The sequence below is a fragment of the Schistocerca gregaria genome, chromosome 8 (genome assembly GCF_023897955.1).
Source record: "Schistocerca gregaria isolate iqSchGreg1 chromosome 8, iqSchGreg1.2, whole genome shotgun sequence".
Lineage (NCBI taxonomy): Eukaryota > Metazoa > Arthropoda > Insecta > Orthoptera > Acrididae > Schistocerca > Schistocerca gregaria.
The window spans coordinates 200,584,821-200,599,812 of NC_064927.1; the positions used below are offsets into that span (position 1 = coordinate 200,584,821).

The following is a 14,992-nucleotide window of genomic DNA, read 5'->3' on the forward strand; positions in this document are numbered from 1 at the left end:
TACTCTGAGCACTATGGGACTTAACATCTGAGGTCGTCAGTCCCCTGGACTACTTAAATCTAACTAACGTAAGGACATCACATACATTCATGCCCGAGGCAGGATTCGAACCTGCGGTCGTTGCAGCAGCGCTGTTCCGCACTGAAGCACCTAGAACCGCTCTGCCACAACGGTCGGCGAATAAGCATCTACGATGCGTTACGCAGGTTGTAATGCTCTATGAAGGTGTTGATTTGCAGTATTACGGTGGATGAAGAAAGGATTAAGAAGTGGCAGCATGCGGTTGGTGATGCTCCTTCCTCGCGCAAAGGCGCTGGCAGAGCCCGGGGGTGGGCGAGCTGTAGGTATCGACTGGCTGCCGCGCGGTGCTGAGGAGGTGTGCGGCAGACACGTGCATCACGGTTGTGCTTTGCTGTGCTGTGCTGTGCTCTGGACCAGAGGCCGGGTCTCGCTCTCGAGTCGTATTGATCAGTCGGGCGTCACCTTCCCAGCCTCCGGGCCCGCACCCGTTACGAGCAAGTGGGACCACGAAACCGTCCAGGTAGCTTACCAGGTGACTGCGCGACTTGTTCTCTTGTGCCGGCTGATGTTACGTACAAAAACTATTTCATTACGCATGCATAATAACTAGCTGTGCTAATTATGTTTATCGTGTTATTTACTGTGTATCACAAAAATGGTTCAAATGGCTCTGAGCACTATGGGACTTAATATCTGAGGTCATCAGTTGCCTAGAACTTAGAACTACTAAAACCTAACTAACCTAAGGACATCACACACATCCATGCCCGAGGCAGGATTCGAACCTGCGACCGTTCCGCACTGAAGCGCATAGAACCGTTCGGTACTGTGTATCACACTTTGAAATTGTAATAAGTATACATACTGTAACAAATCGTTATGTCAACTATCTCAATTATGTCGAAAATCGAGTTATGAGAACAACAACTGTAGTGTAATTATTAAGGTTATACTTCAGCTGCTACATGGTTAACAGCCGTGATAGAGTTCTTCAAAGAATTCATTTTCCTGCATTAGCTCTTAATCAGTTCCATTTTACTTTTTGTGTGAACTAAGATTATTCGTCTGTGTACGCGCATACATTTCACAAAAAGCATGATTAGAAACAATGTACAATTAATCTTTGGCTACGCTCCCAGCATGTACCTCTCCGCACAGAATTATATTGTTTGTCACGAGGTGTCGCAGTAGTGGATGTCTTAGCTGAGTGCCACCGTTTGTACTGAAACGAACGTCGTGACTACAGGTATGAAGCCTGGTAATCCGGCAAATCACAGTATATTATATTTTTAGCTATTTCCTACTTATTCTTTTTACTTGTGCTTAATTTTTTTTAATTATTGTATATCAGGCCAGGTGCTCCTGAAGTTACCTAAAACATGTGTAGGTTTCTGAGACTACAACCGATGGTTGAATTATACCTCGTATTCTTATTACGACTTTTCTAACATGTATTCACTTGCTTGAAAGTCCCTACAAAGCTGAATCATAGTAGTACATAAAACCAAAATAAATTGAAATGAATGAGCAGGAAACTTATTTCTTTCAAGATAAGAAGGCTATTCGGAAAGTAAGGAAAGATAGGTCACGAAATGGAAAGCACAGTGAAATTCAAAACTGTTTTATTTGAAACAGTTAGTTACAACTAACGGTTAGACGCGCCATGTCACGAATTGCGCGGTCCATTCCACCGGAGGTTCGATTCCTCCTCGGGCATGGATGTATCTGCTCTTCTTAGCGTAAGTTAGTTAAAATTAGTTTAAGTAGTGTGTAAGTCTAGGGACCGATTACCTCCGCAGTTTGGTCCCTTAGGGTTTCACACCCATTCACACACACACTACGCTTGTGGTGTAGTTTACAGTGTTACGGTTCCTTGTATTTGGACATAATACTTTTTCCTCACAGTTATCAAATAAGACGTAATATTGATGAAGGGTGGAAAAGTGTACGCCATCGTGTCTTTTAAACACCAATGAAATTATGGGGCGGACGTTATTACTAACAAGGAGACCACGCCTACTTGTCAAATTTATACTATATGCATGTGAACAGAAGTGAAAGGGCCAAATGGCCAAGCGTTTAGAGAAGATAGCAATTTTAGCACGAGCCGGGCGACGCATGAGTCATCTGTGTTACCTTAGTTTCCTTGCAGCGGTTGAAGCAGCTGAAAGAGTAGAGAGCGGTAATTAGAGAGTTGTGCGGTCGAGTATCTCTACGGGAACTGTTTTATTTTCAATTTTTACTTTATTTAAAGTGAAAATAAACCGAATGATTGCTCAGTGTATTGTGTTTATTAATATTTTCATAAAAGGCAAGAAAAGGAATGATAAAGGAAAATTTAGGATTGTATGCACGAGGACTCTACAAATAACTTTCCAAGAAATAATTTTGATTAAAGCGTAGAGGACTACGTATTCTGTTAGTTTCATTTTGACCTTCGAGCATCTCTAGGTAGCTAAATCAACCCCACGATTCCCAATTTTATCAACAGATAAAGAATTATATCAAAAAGCTTCAAAACTCATCTTATCTCGAGAGCAAAAGAAAAAACATATTTCGAGAATACTGTACATCGTCAGGTGTCCTCGCCAATATTGGGCGAAATGATGCTTCACGTGTGGCTTGCTACCAAAGTGTGCGACGAGAGAGAACCTTCATCTACATCTACATCCATACTCCGCAAGCCACCTGACGGTGTGTGGCGGAGGGTACCTTGAGTACCTCTATCGGTTCTCCCTTCTATTCCAGTCTCGTATTGTTCGTGGAAAGAAGGATTGTCGGTATGCCTCTGTGTGGGCTCTAATCTCTCTTATTTTATCCTCTTGGTCTCTTCGCGAGATATACGTAGGAGGGAGCAATATACTGCTTGACTCCTCGATGAAGTTATGTTCTCGAAACTTCAACAAAAGCCCGTACCGAGCTACTGAGCGTCTCTCCTACAGTCTTCCACTGGAGTTTATCTATTATCTCCGTAACGCTTTCGCGATTAATGAATGATCCTGGATCTTCTCTATCCCTTCTATCAACCCTATCTGGTATGGATTCCACACTGCTGAACAGTATTCAAGCAGTGGGCGTACAAGCGTACTGTAACCTACTTCCTTTGTTTTCGGATTGCATTTCCTTAGAATTCTTCCAATGAATCTCAGTCTGGCATCTGCTTTACCGACGATCAACTTTATATGATCATTCGGTTTGGTTTGGTTGTTTTGGGAAGGAGACCAGAGAGCGTGGTCATCGGTCTCATCGGATTAGGGAAGGAAGTCGGTAGTGCCCTTTCAGAGGAACCATCCCGGCATTTGCCTAGAGTGATTTAGGGGAATCACGGAAAACCTAAATCAGAATGATCAGACGCGGGATTGAACCGTCCCGAATGCGAGTCCAGTGTCTAACCACTGCGCCACCTCGCTCGGTTTATGATCATTCCATTTTAAATCACTCCTAATGCGTACTCCCAAATAATTTATGGAATTAACTGCTTCCAGTTGCTGACCTGCTATATTGTAGGTAAATGATAAGGGATCTATCTTTCTATGTATTCGCAGCACATTACACTTGTCTACATTGAGATTCAATTGCCATTCCCTGCACCATGCGTCAGTTCGCTGCAGATCCTCCGGCATTTCAGTACAATTTTCCATTGTTACAACCTCTCGATATACCACGGCATCATCCGCAACCTTTTTTGATTGTAAACTAGGATGTTTTTCTATAGCAACATTTAAAAAAAGGATTTGCATAAATGCGGCAATTGGAATGTGTGAGAGATGCCAAGAATATTACTGCACCTCTGTTTTTTTTTATAATATAGTCCCAGAACTTGCTAATCATCAACTGTAAAATAATAAATGTATCCATACGAAGTTCTGGTGCACGCCTTACAATTCGTTTCTGAAAATTTATTTACATCCCAGATCTTCCTTTGTCTTTTACTTTGTGTTGGGATCTGATTTGACCAAATTTGAGGAGGAGCAGATGAGTCTGAAGACAGAGTGAAGGAAGTTGCAGCCTTGGCCATTCCCAGAGCCAGAATGTTCCACTTTTACAACCACAGCCCTGTGGGAACAGCGTGTGGTAGCCGGCTACATATAAGAGGCAGTCAAATGAAAACGAACATCCGCTACATCGGGACCATGCAATGGTTTCATTCAAATGTAATCACCAAACTCGTTGAGGTATTTATACCTCTGGGAGACGAGACGGGGAATTCTTGTTTTGTACAAGTCTGTCGGACGCTGACAGATCCACAATCGCACTCACTCTTTCACTCCTTCGTCCCATGGAAACCGACGTCGACGCATGTCTTTCTCCAGGTCGGTCGCCAAAGATGTGTAAATCACATGCTGAAAGATCTGGGCTGTACGGAGGATGTTGCAGCGTTTCCCGAGCAAATAGCTAAAGTGCAATCTTCGTGCAGTTGGCAGTGTGGGGTTGGCGTTATCGTGCGACAGGATGGTTCTGTCCGACAGCGATCCGACAGCCCGAGGGTTAACGGCAATAACAGCAGCGGGAACATCCCATATTTTCCCCGCCAGAGAAATTCAATACCGTTCGCTCAAATTCAGGTAAGGATACAACGACCTCCTTAAAAATGGTTCAAATAGCTCTGAGCACTATGGGAGTTGGAATGAGATTTACACTCTGCAGCGGAGTGTGCGCTGATATGAAATTTCCTGGCGGATTAAAACTGTGTGCCGAATCGAGACTCGAACTCGGGACCTTTGCCTAGGCAAAGGTCCCAAGTTCCAGACTCGGTCCGGCACACAGTTTTAATCTGCCAGGAAGTTTCTCTACGGGACTTAACATCTGAGGTCATGAGTCTCCTAGACTTAGACCTACTTAAACCTAAATAACCTAAGGACATGAGACACATCCATGCCCGAGGCAGGATTCGAACCTGTGACCGTAGCACGGTTCCAGACTGAAGCTCCTAGAACCGCTCGGCCACAGCGGCCGGTGACGACTTCCTTCTTTAACTGCAGTGGCGCTCTGGCTGTCACGTTCTTCGAGGGTGGGACCACAATCAATAAGCAGCGCCGTGAAGACACTTTGCAGAAACTACGGCGCAACTTAGAATCAAAGCGTCATACTTTCACGCTTCAGAGATTTCTTTGGAAAACGCTGCTGCATCCACCTTACAGTCCTGATCTTTCAGTTTGTGATTTGTATGTTTTGGTGAGTTGAAGAAAGACATACGTGGACGTCTGTTTCAGATAGACGAGGAAGTGGAGTGCGGTTGGGGATCCGTCATCGGCCGACCGCAGTCTATGAAACAGGAATTTATCGTCTCATCTCCCAACGGGATAAATGCCTTACAGGGTGCGACGACTACATTTGAACACAACCATCCATGTTCCCGTTGTGGCGGGTGTTCGATGTTCATTTGACTGCCCCTCATAGATACATTAGTTAGAAGGATAGCATGGGTAATATAACGTCTGCAGGTGTTAGGGCGACAAAAATCATAGGTGTTACTTTATTCAATTCAGAGCCGTCCTCAATATATTTTATCGTTAAGTATTCTTCCCATACATGGTTTATTCGTCCAGAAAGTGCTATTCAGATGTGTAAATTAATAAGTTCCAGAGCAGTGACGGAACGGCGTCCTGGCATTTGGTAGAGCGCTTGTGTACTGCGGGTAAGCGACTCATAAGGCGCGCTGTGCGCTAAGTGGATTCGGGCGCCGCCCCCACCAATATGCCATATCGTGGTGAGCGGATGCTGGTGATCAAAAAACACTTCTCTGATGGATGTATCCGTAATATTTCTCTATTGCCGATCACGGCATTATAATGGAGTCGAGCGTGGGAAGTAGGAAGGAAAGCTAGAAAACCTGGAAAGGGAAATGCAAAGGCTCGGTTTAGATGAAGCGGAGATCAGTGAAGTTAAATCGAAAGAAGATAATGATTTATGGTCAAAAAATACAGTATAACTGATGTGAAGCCGTTATACAACTGTTATTCTAAGTATATTGAAGATATTCAGCCTATTTGTCAATCGTGTAATTATTGCCACAACATGTTTCGAGACTACATTATCCCATTTACAAATGCCGTTATGCTTCGCCACAGCATAAAATCAAATTGCACACGTGGATTGGCCTCTCAAACCATAAAACATCACAAGCCGGGGCACTCACCTTTTCCGAGGTAAGGTTGAAAAGAAATGGACGTTGGAAGAACTGATTCATCATATAGGAAACACAAAACAGGTTCGGTGAAATTAAAAGCAATAACGTCAAAACTAAGAGGGCAGTGGGAAAATCGCTGTTAAGTGCAGAAGAGAAACCGAATAGATGGAAATAGTATACTGAAGGCCGCTACGTGGCGGACGACTTGTCTGGTGACGTGATTGTTGAAGAAAAAATGGGAGCTGACGTGAAAGACATAGAGGACCCATTGTTCGAGTCAGAGTTTAATACAAGTTTGGAAAACTTAGAATTAAATGAGGCAGAAGGGATAGATAACGTCCCTTCTGAATTTTAGAAGTCATTGGAGGAAGTGGTAACCAAGCGACTATTCAAGTTAATGTGTAGATTCTATGATTCTGGAGACACATCATTATATCATCCATACAATGCCGAAGATAACAAGTTAACGGCAAGAATCAAGAAAGAAACTGAGGTTTTGCTAGATGACGATCAGTTTGACTTTCGGAAAGTTTAGAGCGTCAGAAAGACAGCCCTGACATTACAACTGATAAGACTTCATAAAAATCAATATAGGTTCATTGGATTTGTCGACTTAGAAAAAGCGTTCGACTATGCAATATAGTGCAAGATATTCGAAATTATAAGAAAAGCAGGAACAGGCTGCATAGAAAGACGAGTAATATAAATTATATACGAAACCAAGCACGAACAATAAGAATTGAAGACCAAGAACGAGCACCTCTGACTAAAAAGAATCTATGAAGAAGAGATAAAAGAAAGGTTCAAGAGTTGCATTAAAATTAGGGGGAAAGAATATCAGTGGTGAAATTCTCTGACGTCATTGCTATCCTGAATGAAAGTAAAGAAGAACTACATAAAATGTTGAGTGAAACGATTATTCTAATGAGTAAGCGTACAGAATGTGGATTTAGAGAAAATCGAAGAAAGACGAAAGTAAGCACGAGGAAAAAAATGAGGTTAGTGATTAAAAAAATGATTCAAATGTTTCTGAGCACTATGGGACAACGTCTGAGGTCATCAGTACCCTAGAACTTAGAACTACTTAAACCTAACTAACCTAAGGACATTACACACATCCATGCCCGAGGCAGGATTCGAACCTGCGACCGTAGCGGTCGCGCGGTTCCAGACTGTAGCGTCTAGAGCCGCTCGGCCACTCTGGCCGGCGGTTAGCGATAAATTTAACGTAAAAATTGGGGACCACGAAGTAGACAAAGTTAAGAAATTATGCCACCTCGAAAGCAAAGTAACATTACGCACGAAGCAAGGAGGTCATGAAACGCAGATTAACTCAGGCAGTGAAGTGTTTCTGGCCAAGAGAAATTAGCTAGCGTCCAACATTGACCTTCATTTGTGGAAGAAACTTTTGCGAATAAACGTCCAGAGCACAGCATTGTGTGTCAGTGAATCACTAGTAAACAAGAGAATCGAAGCGTTGAGATGTGGTGCTGCAGAAGCTCTCCTGCGAACCTTGCAGAGCTAGCACTCCTGAAAGGCAGAAGTAAAGTTTGGAAGGTAGGAGACGAGATACTGGCAGAAGTAAAGCTGTAAGGACGGGGCGTGAGTCGTGTTTGGGTAGCTTAGTAGGTAGAGCACTTGCACGCGGAAGGCAAAGATCCCGAGTTCGAGTCTCGGTCCGGCACACAGTTTTAATCTGCCAGGAAGTTTCAATACTGCTGCTGTTCTAGTGGGGCCGAACTCTACAGGAAGAATCTCCACATGAACAAGTCGCTATCCGTCGTCCCTGTGATCGCATAAACTAGACACCCTCAAACGCGTGCACTCTTTGCAGGTCGAAAAACTCGCGCACCAACTAGTGAATTAATAGTCATTTCACCTGCACCAGTAGCCAAACAATTTTGAAGAACAACAAAAGGTAATAGCCGAGAAAATATTTTCACATTTAAATAATATGTTTCGTAATATTATGTGAATGCTTCTTACTGCTGTTATTCAGAGTAAGAAAATAAGAGGAGTTGTGCTTCGTCTTGTCATAGGTCTCACTACCGTATACTGATTAAACGATTTTGACAGAAATGATATTGTTCTATTAATTGTTTCTGTGTCACGATAAATGCACGCAGGACCTCACTATGAATATAAATATCAAGTGAAGGGGATGGTTTATTCCTAACAATAACCGCCATTGCGGTTAAGTGGACACCATTCAAAAAAATTGTCTATGATTCTCAGACAATTGGCACTGCGGCCGAAGTGGGCTGACACTGTACTACGTATTTCGGCAGTTTACTGTAGTCTTCTGGAGTAGCTACCTTTCAACAGCTAACTACACTATGTGATCAAAAGAATCCGGTCGCCCTCCAAAAATACGTTTCTCATATTATGTGTATTGTGCAACCACCTACTGCCAGATCCTGCGTATCTGCGACCTCTGTTGACATTAGACATCGTGAGAGAGCAGAATGGGGCGCTCAGCGGATCTCACGGACCTCGAATGTGGTCAGGTGATTGGGTGTCACTCATGTCCTACGTCTGTACGTGAGATTTCCACACTCTTAAACATCCTTAGGTACACTTTTTCCGATGTTGTAGTGAAGTCGAAACGTGAAGCGACATCTACAGCACAAAACCGTATAGGCCGACCTCCTCTGTTGACTATCAGAGACCGCCGACAGCTGAAGAGAATCGTTATGTGTAATAGGCAGACATCTATCCAGACCATCACACAGGAACTCCAAACTGCATCAGGAGCCACTGCAAGTATTATGACAGTTAGGCGGGAGGTTAGAAAATTTACATTTCATGGTCGAGCGGCTGTTCATAAGCCACACATCATGCCAGTAAATGCCAAACGACGCCTATCTTGGTGTAGTGAGCGTAAACATTGGACGATTGAGCAGTGGAAAAATGTTGTGTAGAGTGACGAATCACGTAATACAATGAGGCGATCCGATGGCAGGGTGTGGGTATGGCGAATGCCCGGCGAACGCCACCTGCCCGCGTGTGCCGACAGTAAAATTCATATGCGGTAGTGTAATAGTGTGGTCGTGTTTTTCATGAATGGGCTTGTACGCCTTGTTTTGTGTGACACTACTACAGCACAGGCCTACATTGATGTTTTAAGCACCTAATTGCATCTCAGTGCTGAAGAGAAATTCGGGGATGGCGATTGCATCTTTCAACACGATTGAGCAGCTGTTCATAATGCACGGCCTGTGGCGGACTGGTTACACGACAATAACGTACCTGTAACTGACTGGCCTACGCAGGGTCCTGACTTGAATCCTACAGAAGACGGCTGGGACATTTTGGAACGCCGACTTCGTGCCAGGCCTCACCGAGCGACATCAACACCTCTCCTCAGTGCAGCACTCCGTGAAGAATGGGCTGCCATTCCCCAAGAAACCTCACAGTGCCTGATTGAACGTATGCCTGCGAGCTTGGAAGCTATCATCAAGGATGAGGGGTGGCCATCACCCTACTGAATTCGAGCATTACCGATGGAGAGCGCAACGAACTTGTAAGTCATTTTCAGCCAGGTGTCCAGATACTTTTTATCATGTAGTGTACATTAGGAAGAAAGTTATGGAGGAACCAAAATTATCTCGTGTAGTGTGTTCAAAATTACTTTAGGACCGAGATTCGGCAGAAGAACGTGACAGCGCTGAGGGGAGTTGCCACGTCTATTGCGCGATAAATGCGTAATTTGACATTTCATTGAAATCGTTAACTATCAGATCTATATAAACAAAAACGTAAACGTTCGTTTATTGAAAATCGTATATCTCCGAATATTTTTAACGATTCCTTTGATTAGATTAGTTTAGATTAATACTAGTTCCATGGATCATGAATACGATATTTCGTAATGACGTGGAACGACTCAAATTTTCCAATACATGATATAATTAAGTTAATTTAACAACATAATTAAGTTAATTTAAGAACTTTTTTATTCTTTCGTTTTTAATATTTTTTAAAAAAAATTATAATTATTTGTTTTTATCTTTTTTCTTAATTTATATGTAAAAATTCTTGTCATTCAGAAATTCTTTTAATTTCTTCTTAAATATTTGTTGGTTATCTGCCAGCCTTTTGATACTATTCGGTAAGTGACCAAAGACTTAAGTGGCATTATAATTCACCCCTTTCTGTGCCAAAGTTAGATTTAATCTTGAATAGTGAAGATCATCCTTTCTCCTAGTATTGTAGTTATGCACACTGCTATTACTTTTGAATTGGATTTGGTTGTTAATAACAAATTTCATAAGAGAGTATATATACTGAGAAGCTACTGTGAATATTCCTAGATCCTTAAATAAATGTCTGCAGGATGATCTTGGGTGGACTCGAGCTATTATTCTGATTACATGCTTTTGTGCAATAAATACTTTATTCCTCAGTGATGAATTACCCCAAAATATGATGCCATATGCAAGCAATGAGTGAAAATAGGCGTAGTAAGCGAATTTACTAAGATGTTTATCACCAAAATTTGCAATGACCCTTATAGCATAAGTAGCTGAACTCAAACTTTTCAGCAGATCATCAGTGTGTTTCTTCCAATTTAATCTCTCATCAATGGACACACCTAAAAATTTTGAATATTCTACCTTAGCTATATGCTTCTGATTAAGGTCTATATTTATTAATGGCGTCATACCATTTACTGAACGGAACTGTATGTTCTGTGTCTTATCAAAATTCAGTGAGAGTCCGTTTTCAACGAACCACTTAGTAATTTTCTGAAAGACGTTATTGACAATTTTATCAGTTAATTATTGTTTGTCAGGTGTGATTCCTGTACTTGTAATATCAGCAAAGAGAACTAACTTTGCCTCTTCATGAATATAGAATGGCAAGTCATTAATATATGTTAAGAATAACAAAGAACCCAAGACCGACACTTGTGGAACCCCATTGTTGATAGTTCCCCAGTTTGAGGAATGTGCTGATCTTTGCATATTATGAGAACTGCTTATTTCAACTTTCTGCACTCTTCCAGTTGTGAATGAATTAAACCATTTGTGCACTGTCCCACTCATGCCACAATACTTGAGCTTGTCTAGCACGTGTATGTGCGTGTCTTATAAAAATATTAAAGCGGTATGTCGGAAAACTTTCACGTTCTTTGTTCAAAACCTTATACCTCAGAGAGTTCTTCAGGGATTATTCTGATATTTTTACACAGCGTTGCATTCGAGTATGCGCTTGTTGTTATGTACATAACGCATACTCGAATGCAACGTTGCAGTAGGTATATGAAACACGCCCTTGTCAAAATTTAAAAGCAATCGGCGAAGATCTTTCGGAGGTTTACAATTTCGAACAAAGAACATGAAATTTTTGATAACAATGTGCCCCTATTCTACACTGTACGCGAGTATGTACATGTACGACATTGCGCATCGATATGTATATAAATACATGTGCGTATTTGAATGCAAGATTGTATCAAGATTTCAAAGCATTCGGTGAACAGCTTTCGGAGATATACGATTTTGTTCAGTCTAACATTTGCATTTATATAAATAAAAATGTAAATGTTTGTGTGTTCTAAATCTTAAATCTCCGTAACTCATCGAGTATAGATTCAAGTGTCAGGAAGTCATTTCTGAAAGTATTTGTATGGAGTGTAGCCATGTATGGAAGTGAAACATGGGCGATAATTAGTTTGGACAAGAAGAGAATAGAAGCTTTCGAAATGTGGTGCTACAGAAGAATGCTGAAGATTAGATGGGTAGACCACATAACTAATGAGGAAGTATTGAATAGGATTGGGGAGAAGAGAAGTTTGTGGCACAACTTGACCAGAAGAAGGGATCGCTTGGTAGGTCATGTTCTGAGGCATCAAGGGATCATCAATTTAGTATTGGAGGGCAGTGTGGAGGGTAAAAATCGTAGAGGGAGACCAAGAGATGAATACACTAAGCAGATTCAGAAGGATGTAGGTTGCAGTAGGTACTGGGAGATGAAGAAGCTTGTACAGGATAGAACAGCATGGTGTGCTGCATCAAACCAGTCTCAGGACGTAGGACCACAACAACAACACCAACAACAACTTCTTCATCGATTGCTTTGAAATATCGACACAACATGGTATTTTAATACGCACGTGAAAATTTGTTAGCAAACTGGAGAGGTGTATTTATGGTTTACGATCGGAATAGTACCACAGACTCTGAATATACAATAACAATAGACAGGGCTTATGAGAGAGCGAGGAGGCAGGAGGACATGGGAAGAGGGGTGGAAGGAAACGGAGACAGACAGTGGAAAGGTGAATTATAAAATATAGGTTTCGCCTTTTTTGCAAACACACTGTTTTTCCTTTTACCCAAACATATTTCAGCACTTCTTTGCCATCATAAGTGGATTTTTGTTTATTGAAAACTGCAAAAAGTAAACATATTTAGGTTACAATTGATCGAGTAAAGTGAGGCCTAAATAATGTTTTCGTTACGTTTGGCTTCATACCGTGATTTTATATTATATGGTTTTTCAGGACCAACTGTGTGGTGTCAGATACTGACAGTTTGTCATCTGTAAACAAAACGATGTAAATGTGAATTTCATTGGCGAGTTATCATACCTTCGATTTTTACAAATAGTGAGTTTTGACGTGTCAAAATTTTTTGCGTATATATTTGTTACTACTCATGTTTTGTTGTGACTGATCCTTCTTTTTGGTTCTGAGGACACTGCACAACACTTTAATGTACTTTGTTTAATTTCGTCTTTTTAACGCCTTTTTACTCCTCTCTCTCTCTCTCTCTCTCTCTCTCTCTCTCTCTCTCTCTCTCTCTCTCTCTGTGTGTGTGTGTGTGTGTGTGTGTGTGTGTGTGTGTGTGTGTGTGTGTGTGTGTGTAAGCTCGTTCATCTGTTTGTGTTGCCGTTTCTGTAAAGTTCCTTTAATGTGTTCCTTTAATGTGTTAAATAATATGTCTTTACGGAGTGTAGTGTTTTCATTTAAAACTTGTTTGCCCTCTGCTATTGCGTTCTGTATGTGGAAGTTCTCTCCTACTGTCAGTTTATGATATAAGCTGTAGCTGGATTTCAGTATTTCTAAATCTGTTGCTATTGTAGTTGAGTTGTGGTTGTGGGCTATTAGGTGGTCAGTAAATGTGCCTTGGGTGCTGTTAGTTGCTAGGGCTCTGAGATGTTCTGAGTATCATGTTTTAAAGTTCCTTCATGTTTGTCCTATGTATACTGATTGACAAGTGTTGCATTTGAGTTCATATATTCCTGATCTGCTGAATTTATCTTTGTTCTGAGTTTTTTTCTGTGTTATCGTGTGTGCCCTGTATCCTATTTGAAGTCCCTGTTTCTTCAATATGGTGCGTATTCTGTGGACAGTTTTGTTAATGTAGGTGAGCACTTGCCATTTTGTTGTGTGTGCGTATTTTTTTACTGTTATGTGTGGCATGTACGTTGTTTGTATGTTGTGTTGATCTGCGTTGCGTTAGGCTTTCTTTGTGTGTTGTGCTTTGATTCTTTTTCTGTTTACAAATTATTGGTTTAATTTCTCTATCATGTGGGACTTGTAGACAATTTCCAGTGCTATTTGTTTTACGATGTTTAGCTCCTGTACGTAGTTCTGTTTGCTTACGGGTGTTCTGTTCAGTCTGTGGAGTATGATTCTGAAGCTTGCTTGCTTGTACGCCACCGCGTGGTTCGACAGATTGTGAAGAGTGATGTTCGTGGATGTCCGTTTAATGAATATTGTAAAATGGTGGGTGTTGTTCGTTTTTCGTATGGTGAGGTCCAGAAAATTTAGTGTGTTGTTTGTTTATATTTCTAACATGAAGTGAATATTTGGGTGTTTCCTTGTGCAGCTGTGCTGTACGTGTGAGTGGGTCATCAGTCAGGCATATTATGTCATCGACGTAACGGTATCAGTATATGACTTTGTATTTTTTTGTCTTATTATGTGAGAAGAGCTGGTTTTCTAGGTTGTTCGTGAATATGTTGGCTTGTAGGCCTATATTTGATTATCCCATTGCCAGTCCGTCATGGTGAGAATAAACTGCTTTGTCGAACAGAAAGATTTGTGCTGTTATGGTCTGGAGTATGGTTCCTATTTCATTAGTGTGTGAGACTGGCGTGTGTCCTTGTTGTTTTAGTCTTTGTGTGGTGATTTTATTGTATCATTTATTGGAATACAAGTGTACATTAAAGCGACATCAAACGATATGAGGCCTGCTGTTTCTGTTATTGTATCTACTAGTTTCATTGAGTATTCTAGGTTTCTGTAGTTTTCAGAACTATATATTTTGCTTAGTAATGTGTGTGTGTGTTCATATGGTTCAAATGGCTCTATGCACTATGGGACTTAACATCTGAGGTCATCAGTCCCCTAGACTTAGAACTACTTAAACCTAACTAACCTAAGGACATCACACACATCCATGCACAAGGCAGGATTTGAACCTGCGACCGTAGCAGCAGCGTGGTTCCTGACTGAAGCGCCTAGAACCGCTCGGCCACAGTGGTCGTGTGTGTGTGTGTGGGGGGGGGGGGTGTTGTACTCTATGTAGTATGATGGAGCGGACAGCAGAAGATGGAGAAGGAGGAAGAGAAGATGGACATAGGAAGGGGATAAAGGTGATGGACAGAGAGAGGAGGTAGAAGAAGAATATGGACAGAGACAAGACAGAGAAAGAAGTATGGGGGGTGTACCTAATAAATATTAGAAACGTGTGCTTTATCTTTTCTTTCTTTTCCAATTACGTCAACAATCCGTGGCCGCGGTGAGCTAACATACAAATACGGATTTAGCATCAATGTACTCTGGAAGAACTGCATTATGATTTCGTTTTAGTTTTTTGTATGAAATAA

The 14,992-nt window shown here is 41.5% G+C and overlaps 1 protein-coding gene across 1 annotated transcript in view; it reads left to right on the forward strand.

Annotated features, from left to right (window-relative positions):
• The first annotated feature begins 277 nt into the window (after positions 1–277).
• Positions 278–14,992, forward strand: part of LOC126285109 (uncharacterized) — a 258,049-nt gene continuing 243,334 nt past the window's right edge. Inside the window, exon 1 of the mRNA XM_049984433.1 lies at positions 278–553. Coding sequence (XP_049840390.1) covers positions 278–553 — 276 coding nt within the window. The remainder of the gene's footprint in view (positions 554–14,992) is intronic.